This window comes from Acanthochromis polyacanthus, chromosome 20, assembly GCF_021347895.1.
Source record: "Acanthochromis polyacanthus isolate Apoly-LR-REF ecotype Palm Island chromosome 20, KAUST_Apoly_ChrSc, whole genome shotgun sequence".
Taxonomy (NCBI): domain Eukaryota; kingdom Metazoa; phylum Chordata; class Actinopteri; family Pomacentridae; genus Acanthochromis; species Acanthochromis polyacanthus.
The window spans coordinates 23,437,770-23,456,090 of record NC_067132.1 but is presented as its reverse complement, the minus strand read 5'-3'; the positions used below and the strand labels follow the sequence as shown (position 1 = coordinate 23,456,090).

The following is an 18,321-nucleotide window of genomic DNA, read 5'->3' as shown; positions in this document are numbered from 1 at the left end:
GGAGCTGAAAGATGCCAGTATCAGAGCTACAGTTGCGCATTTTTTAATTAACATATTTTATCGAGAACGGGTTTATTTTTTAAATCTGAAATATGCTCAACATTGAATCGATTTCCAGCCAGCATGCTGCTTGGCTTGTTGCCGTTTGAGTACAACGCGCATATGATGATGACTTCCCATAAACTGCAGCAGATATGACAGCGACCTACATCTTTTTTATGTGTTGTACGTGTGGGCGGAGACAGAGCAGCAAATTTCCAAATTTAATCACAACATGTTGTAGGCACATGTGGCTTTTCACTTAAATCCTGCACAAAGTCACTCAAACAGCTCAGTATGAATGGCATTAAAGAGGAGAAAGGGAAACAGCTCAAATCAGCAGATGGGGAGTGCATCAACTCTTCCAAACAAAAAAGAAAAGAAGGTGTGGATGTCAGATACTGGTATACTACTCAGAACACTGAAGATGCGTAAGCGAGAAAGGTGCAAGAGACAAATTTAGAAAAACACACATTGTTGCTTGGTTCTAGTTCTGCTCCCTTGTTCTTAGTTGACCTGTTTTTTGCTCTCTTACGTAGTTTTTGCCTTTCATATCTTATTTTCTACATTACATTTCTAAATTTATACTATTATCTCAGAACCTTCTAAGTGTTATTTAATGTCTACTGTTGCACGAAGAGAGGGGAACATAATTTCGATTCTTGGCATGTCATGTGCATACTGAAGATTTGACAACAAAGCTGAATTTGACTTTGATTTGTAAAACCAGACTTTCTGTTATGAGTCCAAGTCCAAGATGAGAGAACTCTTGCACTGAAACTCGAAACTTAACAGCCACTTAAGGCATTATAAAACTGATGTCACAAGCTGAGAAGTACTCTGCAGATTCGTGGTTCCTTGTTGGTGTCCATTTGCGGAACTCTCCACATATGCAAAGTGAAGGATTATGGGAAGCAAACTAGCCAGCAGCACATCACCTGAGGGGGACGTTGCTGTTCACAGGTCAAATACTGACTGACTGAAAGGTTGGTTTGAACCAGAGAGTGTTTAGATTGTTTAGATAGGAGGAACAATGCACTCCGCTGTGACTTCTGTCTTTTCCGCAACAGGGGCAAAAGCAAAAGGTCAAACAAAAGCAGAAACACGAAAGAGTCGCCTATTTTTCCTGTTGTTCCACATAGTTCTCACATAGTGTTTCAGCTACAACAGGTAGGCTTGCGCCTCCAAAGCTCTGCATAGCTCCAAGTAGAACCTCATCTAGTAAGCCGATCTAAAAATGCCAAATCCTGGTCATTGTTTTGCTGCTGAAACATGTTTTTCCTAAACTGTGTTGAGGGATTACGGAAAGCTGATTCCTCGTGCAGAAAATCCATTTCTCGCCTGTAGAAGAATACAAGTCGCAGCTTTTGAGATGCTATTTCACTCGAGGCTTTTCTCCCCAACATGTTTTACGGTTTGTTCCAGTCTCCACAATTTCAAACAATGCCTTCTTATTCTAAACCCGGCTCTGGTTTAGTCGCTCACATCTGTTTGTTTTTTCTGCAGCAGGTTTTCCCTCCAAGACCGCTGAAATGCGAGACTGAAGGTTTGAAATCCAAACCAAATAAATTCCTTCCTACCGTCCATTGTTGCTGTTCTGAAATATCCTCATGTGATGTCAAGCTGTCTAATGCTGGCCTGTTCGCCAAACTAAATACAAAAACAAGCACAAAACTAAAGATTTAGGAATAAAAGGTAGAATATTTGAGTTGCTGGCGCCTTCAGTGCACTTGATTTAATTTAGAAGCAGACACAAAAGCAGACACTAAACAAAGAAACATGAATAATGACGCCATTATGCAGTCTGAATTATGTAAATCCAAATGGAACTGTTAAGTCTTGTTTTCCTGTGATAAATGCCAGAATTCTGTCTACTCACGAGTCCAACGACGCAAGAAAAATGAAAAAACAAAAAAAACATGTCTACATTTGCACGCTGATTCTCTCAGAAGATGACTCGAGGAAAGCGGCGTCTTTCAGAGATCTTGCCGGCTGCTTGTGCGACATGCTTGAGGAGGTCGAAGGCATTCCTCGGAGGCCGGGATGTCATGTGATGTGAACCGCTGTGACAGCCCCGTGAAAGCCTGCAGAGACTCCTTTTCACGCCAGCTTTCCCGGCCGACTGGCAGAAAATCGGGGGCGGCTCCATTTCGCACAGCTGGAGCGGAAAACGCTGACAACCACCTCCACGTACGTCCCACCGACAGATCTGATGACCCCCAGAGGTCTGGCCGGCTCACGTTTCACTACCGGGTCACAGGATCACATGACCCCGAGCTGAGAATTGTAACAGGAAAACGCTGCGAGGGTTGAAGACGCAGGTGGAAAAGTGTCAGAAGAGTGTTGAGGAGCGGAACACCACCTCTCCTGTCGTTTATTGTGACACACTTCACACCACTGCTCACGGGGATGTGAGCTTCTTAATGTGACTGTGGAAGGTTTATGATGATACACAAGCACAGAAACATGAGAAGAAAGATTAAAAAAAAAAAAAAAACACAAAATTACTCTAAAAAGTTTGGCTTTAAAACTCTATTTTTGCACTGTGTATTTGGTGAACGTTCCACGCTACTGCACTACGCCAGGGGTGTCAAATTTATTTTAGTTCAGAGGCCGCATTCAGCCCAATTTGATCTCAAGTGGGCCAGTCCAGCAAAATCACAGCACGATAACCTATGAGTAACATCAACTCCAAATTTTTCCCTTTGTTTTAGTGCAAAAAAACATTTTTGTCAGACAAAAACAAGACAAAATATTCCAAAAAAATGAGACAAAATGACAAAAGAACAACGACTTATGACCAAAATGACAAAAAACAACCAAAAAGAAAAGAAAATACTACAAAAATGAGACACAAAATGACAAAACAACAGTGATTTATGATCAACATGACAAAAAACAACCAAAAAGAAGACAAAATATGACAAAAATGGGATACAAAATGTCAAAAGCGAGAAACAAAGCGACAAAAAAATAGACAAACGATGCAAGCGAGACAAAAAAGAAACACAAAACGTCAAAAATGAGAAACAAAACAACGAATGCTTGAGACAAGCAACAAATGTCAGACAAAAAAAACAACAATAAACAACAAAAACAAGACAAAATATTACAAAACAAGACACAAAATGACAAAAAAACGATGATTTATGATCAGAATGACAAAAAAACAAACAGAAAGAAAACTAAATATTACAAAAATGAGACTCAAAAGAACAATGATCAATCTCACATTTTATACTATGTCAGAGTCTAGAAATTATTTTATAGTTTTATTAATTTACAATCTGCAGTCAATGTTTTCTCTGTAATTTTTACACTTTGAGGGCCGGATTGGACCCTCTGGAGGGCCGGTTTTGGCCCGCAGGCCGCATGTTGGATCCCCATGTACTAAGAGAACAATTTCCTTCTGCCTACAGCTGTATGTCTAGCAAAATGACAAAGTGTGATTTGATCTGATTAGTAGTCTGCCGGTGTATTTGCACTTCCTCGCTGTTCTGATATGACATTTTTGGCACAGATACAATAAAGTCTGGCAGAAATAAATCCAGCTCAAGAGCAAGCGTCAGTCAATAGCTAAGAGTCTGGCCAATTATCAGATCTTTCAGATTATGTGAGTAATTCTTTTTACTGATTTCTGATTATTAAACAATACTCTAAAGGGATTTGTTTTAAACTCTTGTGAACCTGATTAGCAGTCTGGTGGTGAGTTTGCACTTCCTCACCGTTCTGATATGACATTTCCAGCGAGCTACAATAAAGTGTTGCAGTAAAAATTTCATCCTCAAGAGCAGAAGTCAGGCTTTTATTAGAGGTGACCCACGAAGGGTTTGGCCGACTATTAGACCTGATAATCAGCATTTTTTGGATTATCTGTATAATTTTTAAGCCGATTTCCGCATAAATAATTGTGATTCCTTGGCTCTGATGCAGCCGCCTTTCACTATCAGTAGTTTCCAGTCTGTGGTTTTGAGCAACGTCCTGCCTACAGCTCTGTCTGATTACTTCAACTTAACGAATAATAGTATATAAACACTGGAGAATAAGTGTTGAAGGTGTCTTCTAAACAAAAATTATGCAAAACAGAGGCATTTCAACTGAATTCTGCGTTAAAATTTGAGTTGCAAAACAATATTTTTACTGCAAATTTCGTTTACAGATCTCCATGATTACTATTAATCAGTATCAGATCTAAAAAAAAAAAGCAAACTGGTTGGCCGAGCAGGAGTATTTATGTGTAATGTCCTAAAATCAAGAGCTTGTGTCAAACAAATCCATCACAGAAAGGAGCTCAATCCTCACAGGAGGTGCAATAAATTCTGTGGAGTTCAGGCAGCAATGTGTTTTAAAACATTTTTGCTAAATTATCACAGGATTTACTTTTTTTTTTTTTTTTTAAAGCCAATTCTTTCTTCCTGTGTCACCTTTAAGACTCTATGTGACATAAACTGAATCATCTGCAGACACCCATGAAAGCAAATGTTTGCCTTCTAGGAGCGGCCGCAGCAGATTCACACCTTTATAAGTCATCACCACGAGAGCTGAAGTTAAAGTAGTCACTGCTGGATTTGTGCATTCTTTCCACTGATGGCACCCAAACACAGTGGGAGGTTCCTATTTCTGCAGAAATCCAACCACGATGTCTGACCACAGTGTTTGGGACGGGAAGTCAATCAGCGACACAACCTGCAGGCTTTCATCCACACCTCAGAAATAATCAGACACACGTTGCTACAGGCCAACCTGTAATTAGATGCTGTGTCCTGCAAAATGTCACAAGCAGACTTTCAGAAACATTCACAGGAACGCCATGTGCTTTTCCATGCATTATTCCAGGAGCCGTATAGAGGAACCATGTGCACGCTGGTTGTCAAAGTCCACATGAATCAGCATGCAGGAAAACCATGACTAGGCGTTTATGCTCGCATTCAGCTCATAGAAATATCCTCTGTGTAAACACATGATGTCTGACAAACACGTCCTTTAGATTTCCATTTTTTTAACCCTTAGATGCATGGTTGGTAAATGGACACCACACTATTCTATAAGTGGGTCAAAAATGCAGAAGAATCAATGTCTTTTAATGTTATTCTTTGTCAACTTGGTTAAGAATAATCATTTGTTTTATATTTTTATTCACATAATAATGACTTCATGTTTGAAATATGTTTATTTTTCACTTTAACCATCGTGTCGTCTTGCAGGTCAAAATTGACCCATTTTAAAGTTTGAAAATGTGGAAAATAACTTCAGATGTCCACATTTTCAACAATTTTGAGAAATCTCTGAATATTTTTTGGTGGACAAAAAGAAATGTTTAAAATGTTTCTTTAAGAACATTTACAAAAAAATCAACCAAAATCCAGCGAAACTCGTTTGATTTTGGTTGATTTTTATGTGAATGTTCTTACAGAAAATACTAGAAGTTTTACTGATATATTTGTAATCACTTTAGAGATTTTTAGGATTTCTTTGGAAGATTTTTACTCATTTTTTGAAAATATTTACAAGATTTTCTTGCCAAATTTGGGGGATTTTTTAAGAATAAAACTTTTAAGGGAAATTTAATGGAATTATTGAAATGTTCTTCCTGACGGTTTTGCAAATTTTTGAAAATTTGGGGAAATTTTTGGAAATTTGGAGATTTTTTTCAGACAAGGAAGCAATATTTTTGGTGCCCATAAATGAAGACAACAGGAGGGTTAAACCAGATTCTGCTGCTCTCCGTCCCTCCAAGTCTGTGTCCAATTTCTTTAAACATATAAAAGGTAACTTCAAAGTTTAAATGGAATCATATCAAAACTTGCCTTTTTGCGGAATAGCTGGAAACTTAAATGATAAAATGTTTTCATTAGAAAGATATTGCAAGAAAACGACCTCACCGGGTCACTTTTGACCACTTATCTAATAAACTTCCCTAACAGACTCACAATCTCTATTATCATTGTCCAAGTGCAACATTTGTAGTGCAATACATCCGTTTACTTTCATTCAATTGGTTTCTGGTTATTAGTATACAGTTATAGTATGCATCTTGTATTGGTGTTATCTTATTTTCTTCATTTTTATTTTTTCTAGACACTTCACACAAACACTTCTACACACTTTGCATTTTGTGCTTTGTATCCTTTGTTATTTCTGTTTTACTACTAACATCTGTGTAATTGTGCATATTCCACTAACCTTTGTTTATTGTTTATTGTATTGTACTCCGGCAAAATAATTTCCTCCGGGATGAATAAAGTAGATCTTATCTTAAGGGTTAAATATCATATATGTCTGAGTTTTCTTTGCTGCCCTGCATTGCTACACTTTGCTAAATGAGACCCACTTTCAGTCAGTAAAACGCTCCTGGATAATTGTAATTTGATCATTTTTAATTTCAACAAATGTTTGCATCACTTCACAAACTAGAAAAAACTAATTCTGTAGCTTGATCTCTGTTTTAAACACCTAAATTTATTGCTTTAGTGCTCACATTGGATTTTAATTTACATCTGAAGTCATTACTTCTCATAACTGAAACGTGAGAACAAGCATTTCTAAATGAGGGGAATGAAATAACTTAAAGCCATAAACTCATAATGTGATGGAACAACTGATCTGCTTTGCGTTGCGCAGTGAAGCCAGAAGACAAAAACAGCACAGCTCAGGTTTTCTGAACTGAATGAACTTGTTGGTGGAAAATTCTCCGTGAAGATTTCTTTCAATAAGTGGCATTAAAAGTAAAACTCCCATTTTCTCCTGCTGCAGTAAAGCCACAGCTCTCCTAAATGAGCTTCTCGACTCAGTATCACAGTCTGATGATCAGAGGGTGGACCGGCAGCTAACAGCTTCCTCAGCGATGAGTAAACACCGAATGAAACCGTTTTGCAGGCGCTGCTTTGTGCACACACTTCGCTCACGTGACCAACACGGTGCAGCAACTTTAATTTACAACCGGACGCTAAAACACCTCCGCTGATTGAGAGCCGCGCAGTAAAAGTTTTACGGCTACGAAACGCACGGACCAAAATAGAACGCTATCTGAGCTGCAGAGGTCAAAGGCGGCCGGGCTGTAAAGTCTGTCAGCGCTCATGTAAAAGTTTAATCAATCAGTGTCACCGAGTCAGTCATAATCAGCTGAAGGTTCCTCCTTTTCCCACACAGGGAGGCGAGTTCAACAGGAAAGGCTTAGTGACGCTTCAGTTTACAAGAGACACTCCTGCAAAAAAAAAAACTCATTTAATAAGCACTAAATGTACAGCTGCAAACCAAGCGGAGACAAAGTGACATTTGGACTTGATGACGACTAGAGATGCAGTAATTATTTAATTAAATATATTATCAACTATTTGGATAATTACTTAATCAGTTTGAGTAATTATTTTAAAGAAAAATTGTCTAGATTCACAGATTCCAGCTTCTTTAATGGGTAAATTTTCTGAGCATCTTTGAGTTGTGGAAAAAAACGAGACACTTGACGACATCTTTTTAGGCTTTGGTAAACACTGATTGATATTACTCACCATTTTCTCGCATTCTCATCAAAAAATAAAACAGTAAAATATAGTAAATCATTGACTATTTTCATAATTACTTAATCAGTTTGAGAAATTTTTAAAGAAAAACTGTCCAGATTCACTGATTCCTGCTTCTTTCATGAGTACATTTTCTGATTTCTGTGCTCCTCGATGGCAGTAAAGTGAATATCTTTGGGCTGTGGATAAAACTAGACATTTAAGGACTAAATCTTGGGCTTTAAGAAATACAAATGGATTTTTTTAAATCATTTTTTGGCATTCTCTTCAAAAAAAGTGTGAAAACAAACAGCAAAATATGGTAAAATAATAAGCGTTGCAGCCCTAATGATGCAGCCAAACTAAATACTGACGGTTCACCAAGTTGTCTTAAGGGGAAAATTAAATTTGACTTTGATTTATCAAGAGTTGCTGAGACATTTTACTCAAAATTTAAAAATGTCAGCATGAAAATGGCGCAAGAAAAAAAGTTTGGAGATCAACAAAGTCAAAAGGATTCATTTAATGTCTTCATATCAACCCTTTTGACTAAATAAGTGAACAATCTGATCTGCTGGTGGTGCCAGAGACAAACTCAGAGGGCCACCAAAGTCAGTAAGATTCATCTTCTGTGAATCAAAAGTGTCTGTGCAAAGTTTCATGTAAATCCATCCAACAGTTGCTGAGATATTTCATTCTGAACCAGAGCAGAAACAGGGTCCACAGCAGCACTGCAGTCCTTAGAGCGATGCTGCCAGCACCCTGAGAACAACCAAGAATCAAAGGGGTTATCTAAACAAATCATTATTTTTGTTTCCACAGAATTAAAGAGTGTGAATGGGTTTCCCAGTAAAGCTGTGATCCGGCAGCAGCAGCAGCAGGAGGAGGAGGGCGGCTGCTGGCAGAGCGACCGTGTTAACAGGTGAATCAAAGCCGACTGCACCCGCGGCCCAACTCCCCTCCAGGGAAACCTGAGTGGAAGTCATTCCTCAAAGGACAGCTGTCAAACCAGCCAGCATGCCGGTGCTGCTGGATTGTTATGGAGTGTCGGTTATTAGGAGAACCCCCCAGGACAGGCGGCATTTAGTGCAATCCACAGCTTAACATGAGCTTAGGAGGGGAAATGCTCTGCGGTGAGGGTTCATTTGCCGAGTTTAATGGCTCAAAAATACGAGCTCAGACATGGAAAACATCCAGAAACTACTGCAGGTCGACAAGACGATGTACACCAGGATAGGTGCAAGGCAGGGTTTTCACTGTATAGAAGGTTTTTGATGGATCCAAAGAGGTTTTATCTGAAGGTAAGTCGACGACAGCAAGAGTTAAAGAACTAATTTTGTTAAATGGGGTTTAATTTACTCACGTTTGAAAGATATTTTTCTGTATCAGATAGTCAGAAATAAAGGAAAATACATAGATTCACCGTCTTTACTCTGCACAGACCGATCATGTTTACTGTCAAACACAGTGACTCACCAAAGGCCCATTCTGAGCCACAAAAACCCTGTAAGGTTGCCTTTTATTTGAATGAATTACCCCACTGTGGCCTCTGACTTAAACACCAAAGCATCACCTAGAAGAATGAAAACTCCGAAACCGTCATCCGTCCTTCACATTTCCTAATAGAGATGTGACAAAGAGCTCGGAGCAACTGATTCTTTACACTGTGAAAAATAAAATTTGTATGAAAGAAAATGAAAATCCGGCAGAAAAGATGCCAATAAAAATAGAATGAAGAATGATGGAATACTGTAACGTACAACTAATCTACAAAAATGTCTGTAAAATTATGATTTGGGTGACACAGGAAAACTGTAAGACTTAATGGCCACGTATTGTAAAGGAATACATTTAGATCTTTGATGTGGACAGTTTTACAGTCGACAAGTAAATTAATATTTTTGTTCTGTGATTTTTCGTGATATTATCTGTAATTGAACAAACTGGAAACATTCATAAAATTACAATATTTTTTGCTGATTTAACGACTGAAAAAACAGTGTAGCTTTAAAGTCAAACAATGTAGAACAATAAATTATTATTTATAAAAATACAGATCATTGACCTCATTTATAGTTTACCCTGTTTTTTATAGCTAACATGTAAATTAATACCATTTTCTGTGATTTTATTAGTTATTATCAGTGATTTAACAAAACAGAGGAAAGCTGTGAAACACCAGTACACTTTTTTTTTTTAAATTACAGTTAGAAAACTTTATTTTTTTAAATAATTTTGTACTGTGTCTACATCTCTGAAATCCAAAAGCCACACAAAGGGCTAGTAAGGGTTGGGTAGCGTTCAATTTTTCTTATCCTCATAACATCCACCAGGTTTTAGGTAATCTAGTTAAGCTACGGTTAACTTTTTGAATCATGTTTGAATTCATGTAGTTAACGTTGTGTTTTAGTTCCATGCACATGTTGAGCAACTGGAAAATGCTTTTCATTCATGCATTTTGGCTTCACAGTTTTTCTGTTACAAGCTTTTCAATTTGAGTACATATAATAGGTGAAAATTCCTGAAAATAGCATAACATTTGGATACTAGGAGATTAAATGTTTATTAAATTAAACAAACTGTTCTCATAATAGATTAAAAATACTCACAGAACTCACAGTAACGAATGCGAATGTAAAATTGCACATTTCAAATTATATACATTTAACTTCAGATAAAAGAGCAGAAATGATATTTTAGACAATTAATGCCACATTTAATTAGAATAAAACTTCTTTTGGACATAATCTGCTGACTAAATTGATAAAAAGTTGAGATGAGTGAAGCTTTTAGTGGCTAACTGAACAGTTTCTTGGGGAAACCCTGAATATGGTCACATAATTACATTAGACAGGAGTGTTACAATCAATAAAGGACATTACAGGCTTTTCTTCACAGCAGACTCAAAAGCTCAGGTGTAATTAAAGCTCAGGTCAATTAAAGTGATCCATTAATGACAGGGAGCCAACATGCACAATACCAAGATTAGCTAGAAGTTAAACTGAATTCATATCTGTGTTTTTCCCACTGGTACAAATGTCATGATGCGTTTTATACAGAAAACGTAGTCCTGTATTAATTCCAACCTGCCACAGCAGCACATATTTGTCTGCCTGACACATGAATGTGAGCAGTGACACGTGGATGAGATTTCAACTAACAAGCGAGTGCAGAAAGCAGCATCTGCCCGTCACATTCAGGCTCACACATTCATATGTCAGTTATCAAGTCATTTCCATCTCCCTGTGAGCAGATGGACGCGAATCCCGGAAATAGAAGCAGGCGCAATTACTGGAATGAGCGCCAAGGGGCTGCAGAGCAGGAGCTGGGTGTGGATCCAGATCAGGAGGTTTATCGAACCAGGATCACAGGGGGGCGGTGATAATCTGCTGTCCAAGCTCAACTGCAGTAGAGCTCAGTGTGACAGGTGGATACTTACTCCCACTGCACAATCACTCTTCAGGTCTGTAGATGCTTAAATTTGGGAAAACCAACATCATTAAGTTCCTGTCTTCAAAGCATCAATTCTTACAGCTATCAATTGATTACTGTGATGCTCAAGAAAACACTTCTCTCAGTCATACGGTATGTTTTTCTGTGTATATTAGGGGAATTCAGAGATTTTATTCATGATGGACGTCTTCATTTTAAGAGACCAAGCTACACTGAAAAAATTATGTTTGAACGCGACAAAGAAGTAAGAGTTTGCATCAGTCTTTTTGAGTTAAGACAAAGTCTGTGAGTCCACAACAATAAATGGGATTTTGTCCTCCATGTAAGTCGACATTTGCATGCAACCCAAATTTCGCGCCCACAAGGACTGTTTGCACGGCAAATGAGCTGACTGCACATGTCAGGAAAACAAATGGTGTCTACAACAAATACACAAGGACAGAATGTACAAGAACCATCAGCCACACCACAACAGAATCTAACTGCGCTGTTTTAGTTTACACCAGCATGAACTACGATCCGGAAGGTAACCAGAGACCATAAAGCCTCAGAGGAGTCTTTGTCATGGTGCTCCATTACTCAATAAACTCCTACAATGTCAGGAAAACAAATGACGTCTACAACAAGGAGAACTTGTACAAAGAGGTTCTGCATCAGCCACACATCTAAAATTCTTAATTTGAAGAGTTATTACAAGTGATGTCCCAAACTCTATCCTAAGATCTGAAACAGAACAGTCGCAGCACTTTCAAATAGAAAAATGTAAGTAGGGGACTAAGTTTGATTCTTTATCATACAAGTGTGAACCACAAATCACTAAATTGGCTGTTTTATTTGCAAACACAATCCAAGAGCACTGTTTTAGTTTACAGCAGCACAAACTAACATCTATAAGCTAGCCAGAGACCATTAAGCCTCAGAAGAGTCTTTGTCATGGCGCTCCTCTACTCATTAAACTCCTATTCTATGCTTGCCAACATGGAAGTGCCCACTGGGTATCAGAGCTGATCTAAAGTACTTGGAGCATGTATTATCTTGGAAATATATAGCACCAGTGGATAATAAATATTAAATGGCTCCAACTGAAACGAGAGCAAGGAAACACTCGATCAGGACCTCTCTCACTGATCTTGAAGTAGTCGATGCTGGACTTTGGAGGTGCTGTAACTGGTATATGATTTCCTTAGATGCTGCACACAGTAGGAAGTTCTAAATTCTCCAGAGATGCAATACTATCCACCCACTGCGACCATCACACCTCAGGAAAAATGACACGCTACCGTCCAATGTGTTACTAGCTGCTATACCAGCTATAAAAAGTGCAAAGTCACAGCCAGCCTTTCAGAAACATCGACTGGAGATTTGTGTGGTTTTCTGTGTTGATATGAAGGTTCAATGTGACCATCAAAAGAACAGACCGGCATGTACCTTGTGAAGTATGAGTAGAACGTCCACATCAGTCTGCACACATGGACAGAGAAAACCTTTAACCCACAATGAGGAGCTGCCATTAAAGGAGCCACTTTGGATTCAGTGTCCTCCCCAAGATGGACTTCACGGCTTCAATGTAGTTTGCTGGCGTTCCACAATCAATCAGAGGAATGACATGTGACGCAACAGCGCTGCATCACATGTCGCCGGCGTCTAGTGTGGCTTGTCCGGCCTTGTCAGCTCTCCTTTTCACACAGACGTGGATTCAGCTCTGTGAATGATTCTGCTTCTCGCTTAGACGCACAACAACAACTCTGTCATTCTCCTTTCCATACATCACACAACGGAAAAAGGCACAACTGTCCCGCCTTGAACTGGCTGTAGGAGTTACAGTTACTGCTGCCAAACCTGTTTAGCCAAAATTACGCCCCTACGCAACTAAATTGCCTCCTCGGTTACATTTTGAAAGAAACGGGTTTTAACCCTGAGAGGAAAGACTACAACTTAAAAAGGAAATGCTTCCTGATTAAAAGAGCCACACCAAACATGAGTTTGGGATCAATATTCTGAGACTTAAGTTTCATTTTCACTTACTATTTGGTCAAGTTTGGCTGAAATCGAACCCAAAATGTCATGGATTGGGCGATTATGCGACTTTTTCGCAACATGTTTGAAGCTTTTAATCCATTTTCTGGGTCACCGGGGGCAACAAGTTACTCTTCGTCTATGATATGATTGGTCGGCTGAAAAGGAGCAACCCATAAAGTAAACGGCAAAGATGTGCTGATTAGAAGCGCATTTTTGATGTGTCACATGCAAAAGCAAACTAGTAGAAAACACAATTCCCTCAAAATGGAAGTGAGAATGCTGTTTAGTTGTAGAAGAACAGATTTTCTGGGTTTCTGCTGCAGGTCCAGTTGATAAATGCGATGAATCATTGGACCAAACTACAACATCTTCAAGCATCAATGCCTCTTGTCTCACTTCATTATCTGCCTGATCACTTTGCACAATATTTCTTCAGAAAAATATTAGTCACACTTGTTATCTTGCAAAGATCTACGAGAGCAAACACATGATTCAACGGCAATATTTAGTGAGTCACAGTGTTGTGTGCGGTGTTAGACTGGATGTCCTCATTCTGGGAAGTCACAGGTGACTCAGGCAGGCGATACGTGCCACCAGACAGAAATGCAAATCATGAACTCGTAAATCATTTCAGTGCTGATTTCCTCGCAAGTTGCGTTAACAAAGAGGGCAAGAGGACTGGATTACAGCAACACTGAGCCACAGCTGTCCACCCATTTTAATTCATTTGGTCTTGGAAACAAAACAAGGAGCGTAACCAGCAAGTTTGATTAACTTCTTGGGTAATGTTGCGGTCCTACATTATTTTTTCGAACACATTTTAAAAAATTAAAGCAAGGAATGACTTTAACCAATAAATCACAAGGATCACAAAAAAGAACAGCCTTTACTGCTATTGTGATTCTGCTCACTCAGCTTTGTGTTTTTCAATCACGACGGCGCTGCTGAGTCCCTGAGAAAAATCGATAGTCTGTGTTTGGTCAAGAGGGATGAACTGATGCTGATTTGACAGCTTCATCTCGGGACTTTGAACAGTTTTCTTCATTTTAGAAACTTCTCTCAAACAATTCATCAAACAATTAATGAAAGATAACTGATGATCATAAAATACCACCCTAGTTTACAGACTTTAGGTCTGATGCTCAAACTGCTGCAGCACCGGACTGGTTAGACAGCTCTAAAAATGAACAAAAAAACTGTATTTTATTCAGAAATGGTAATAATTTGGTAGTTGCCACATCTCACTTGTAAGGATTTGATGCTTGTCAGCTTTATATGACAGTGAACTGAAAACTCTCTGTATTTAGGATTGTTGGACAAAACACCAAGATGGACATTTTTCACTCTTCTGGTACTTTATAAGTAAATATTTCCTCACAATCGACAGAAAATTAACATATGAATCAATAATATAAAATCGATAATTCACTGGAACTTTGTGCATTTGTTTTGTTTGGGAAAATGAGTGTTCCTCACTCAGAAAAGTGGTTAAATATGTACAAATGACTGGTTTTATTTGCATTTTGAGCTTGATTATCTGCACAAACACAGGAGAAGTATTCCAACATTGATTTTTCCATTTGACCATAAAGAACTGATGCTCTCAGCGCAAATGAAAATGTGACGGTCGAGGCAGCACAGAAGAGCACACAGATGGGTAATCAATGGGTGGAAAGTCAGCGGGGTGGGGTGTGGGTGTGTTGTTGTTTTTTTGCTCTTTTTTTTAAAAAACGTCAAGAAAACTCAATGAAAGTGCAGCGAGGTCAGGTGGTTGGAGGCTGTGTGTGAGCCAGAGATAACCTTAAATTCTCAGCCTTATCTGCAGCCGTTAGTGGAGGCGACGCCCTCTGCTTCACAATAAAGTGACATTTACACGTCTGTTTCGTCCATTTGGATCACAACTGAGCATTCTGGCGGTTTTTACAAACGCCTTACGCTCATCGCGAAGCGAATGTGGACGCGTTTCGGTCTTATCAAAGCGGCAGTGAATCCAGCAGCTGGGAATGCCACAGATAGGCTGCTGTTGACATGAAGCAAACACTGGATTATTTATGGGAGAGGAAGCTTCATGCAAGGCCACTGGGTGATTTTCTATGATGATGCTGATGTGCCGTCTGAGCAGACCAAACACTGCTGATCCTGACAGTCAACACAGCAGCACTCTGTGTCTGAGCACTAGAACCACAAGGAGGAATTCAGATCATCTTTGGATGTGTCATTTAATGACCTAACTGACTATAATAAGTCAGAAAATAGCTGAAAATATTTAGCACAATCTGCCAAAGCCAATGTGACCTCTACTGTAACCAAAAGCCACCAAATATTCTCTTATAATCACACTAAATTAAGAAAAACTACATCTTTAAGAATCTACAACTAGCTCCTAATTGGTAGTTTGCAAAATTGTTTGTGCGATCAGTTATGTTTCAAGATTGTTACCTGATGATCGACTGACAAGTCATTTGAGCGTTAAATAAAATTGAAAGAATGAACCGACGTTTTTACTGCCTATGAACTCATCCTCAGCTTGTCTGGACCTGCTCTTAATACCCAGAGAGGTTTTCTTCATCGAAGGTTGAAGAAGAAAGTGTCACAGAATGTTACTCTGTGTTATATAAAATAAAAGAAAAGGTCATGTATAGATCAGCTGAATATCATAAAATCTATTCTGCAGCTGCTATTAATTGTTGTTGGAGTATTTTTCATCCAAAAAAGCAGCAACAAAATTACAGTTTTGTGTTCCTTTGCACTTCTAAAAATGCCAAACAAAACATTTTTCAATTTCCAGCCTCTCATGTGGGAGGACTTGCTGTTTCTCTTTGACTTATGTGACAGTAAACGGCATGCTTTTCACTGTTTGTTTGACATTTTAAAGTATTTCTTCAGGATTTTCTGACATTTAATAGGCCAAATTATGAAACAAACGCCAGTAAAAATCATGATGAATAAAATTAGTGTTACCGGTTTGTTTACCTGATGAACTATTTTACAAATTTTGTTTGTAGAAGTCCCGACATTTGAAAATATTGTTCAAAATGTAAATATGTCATTTGCAATCGGCCTGCAACTAATGATTATTTCTGATGTCCAATGATGTGTGAGTCATTTTCTTGATTAATTAATTAGTTGTTTGGTTCAGAAAATGTTTCCTAAAGGAAAACTGAGATGACAAATGTCTTGTTTTGTCCACTACCTAAAGATATTGAGTTTACTGTTGTAGCGATAAAAAGAAACCAGAAAATATTCACATTCAAGAGGCTGGAATTCAAGATTTTTTCTAAAGGACTCAAATTGATTAATCTAATGTCAAAATAATTGGTGATTAATATAATAGCTGACAATTAATCTTTAATTTTCTCCAGCTCTAATTTATAATAACATAAATAAAACAAAATAAAGTCAAAGACGTTGACATTTAAGTAGATGCTGGCAGGTAATGTTTGGCATTTAAGCATAAAAACTTAATCAAACCTATTAATCGATTGTTAAAATTGCCGGTGACTGATTGAACTGTTGACCATTGATCAAATAATTATCTCAGCTCTGATTTATAATAATATGAAGAAGTGAAAAATAAAAGAAAATCACATTAAAGAGGATGATGCCAGCTACTGTTTGACATTTAATCAAAAAAGTTATTCAAACCGATTAATCGATTGTCTAAACAGTCGGTGATTAATCTGATATTTGATTATCAATGTTACGGCTCTAATTTACGAAGAAGTTTAAAAAAAACAAAAGATAATCTCATAAAAAGAATGACAGGTACTGTTTAGCATATGAGCACAAACCGTGACTCAAACAATCAACCGACTGTCAATGTAGCTGGTGATTAATTGATTAATCGCTTCACATCTAGTTTAAACAGACAGAAAGAAGGTAAAAAAAATTATAAGATACTCATTAAAAGATGACGATTCCACATAATGTTTAATAGCTAAGATGAAAAACCTACTCAGACCGAATAATTGATTAAATAATTAGTAGAATTAACCGATTAATCATTCCAGGCTTAATATGTAGAATGATATATTGATGTGAAAAACAAATAAACTATTAAATTACTCATGTTAAAGAGAATGCACATAAAACTGCTGGTGATTAATCACTAAACCTCTAATTTACAATGACATTAACAAAATAAAAGTACTTATATTTAAGAGGATGATGTAATATTTGACAGTGGAGCAAAAAAATGACCCTAAACATTATCAGAAACAGATGCCAAATCATTTTCAGTCAGCCGGTTAATCGATCCAGGGAGAGTTTACTGAGCTGACTTTGCACTTCTCTGTGTGTGTGTGTGTCCTTCATGTTGAATATATTTTGCAATAATCCTCCAGCTGCAGGCTTTTTATGACTCAACACACGCCTGTTTGGCAACAAAGTGAAGGTTGGTCCACAGACAGGAACGGTTTCTCTCCGTGTCCCACTGAAACAGGCTGAATGTGGGCTAAGCGGTGTGAGGTTTATGGTGCAAAAACACCTAATCCGGGCTGAAGCTTTGCAATAACTGTGTGTGCGTCCGACGTGCAGATGATGGATTCAGTTAAAAAAAAAAAAAAAAAAAGGAAAACCGGCTTCAAAACCACAAACAAAATCGACTAACCTGCTCTTTGCGCTTCTGCCAGCGGCCACACGGGCTTTCCTCCAGGATCTCACTCTCATCCTCGCTCTCCTCCTCCTTCCCCTCCGAGCCTGATTTCCTCTCCGGGACGGACATCGTCATTTTAACGCCGTATATTTCCAGGTTTCCACTCCGGCACCACCACTCTTCCTCCTCCTGCCTGCGTCTTGTGGTTTGTCGTGGAGGAGACCAGACGAGCGGTAGCGCAGAGACGGTCCGCGTCTCGTCTGCGCAGTGAACAGACCCCCCTCCGACGACACCAGCCGCTCTCCCTGCCCCCTTTGGCGCTCAAAACATCTTGCAAATGTGGAGAAAAAATGTTAAATGCCTCAAAAACCAGCGTTCCTCAAGTCGCCTCCTTTTAGACAACTACAAGCGTGCGCATTGCAAAGCCGGAGAGGCGGAACGGGGTGGAAAAATATACCAAAGACTTCATGCGCCCATGTAGGCTGCATGCAAAATAGGTTGCGAAATGGTTTTCGTTCTTATCTGTCCATTCACACTAAACGAAGCGAGTGTGGGGGGGAAGCTCGGTCAGTGAAGCCACATGAATCCCTCTGACTCCTGTGCGCTCACGGCCCAAATCGTCTCTTTTTAAGGAGAGCTCGTTTTTCGACCATCTTCCACACGCCTCATTGTCAGTGTTGCGGGGATCTGAAGCCAAGCCGTGGGCTCCTGCCAGGC

General features: G+C 38.8%; 1 protein-coding gene across 1 annotated transcript in view; it reads right to left on the bottom strand.

Moving 5' to 3' along the window:
• nrbp2b (nuclear receptor binding protein 2b) overlaps positions 1-18,321 on the bottom strand; it is a 53,317-nt gene extending 34,996 nt beyond the window's left edge. Inside the window, exon 1 of the mRNA XM_051940386.1 lies at positions 17,620-18,321. Coding sequence (XP_051796346.1) covers positions 17,620-17,739 — 120 coding nt within the window. The 5' untranslated portion in view covers positions 17,740-18,321. The remainder of the gene's footprint in view (positions 1-17,619) is intronic.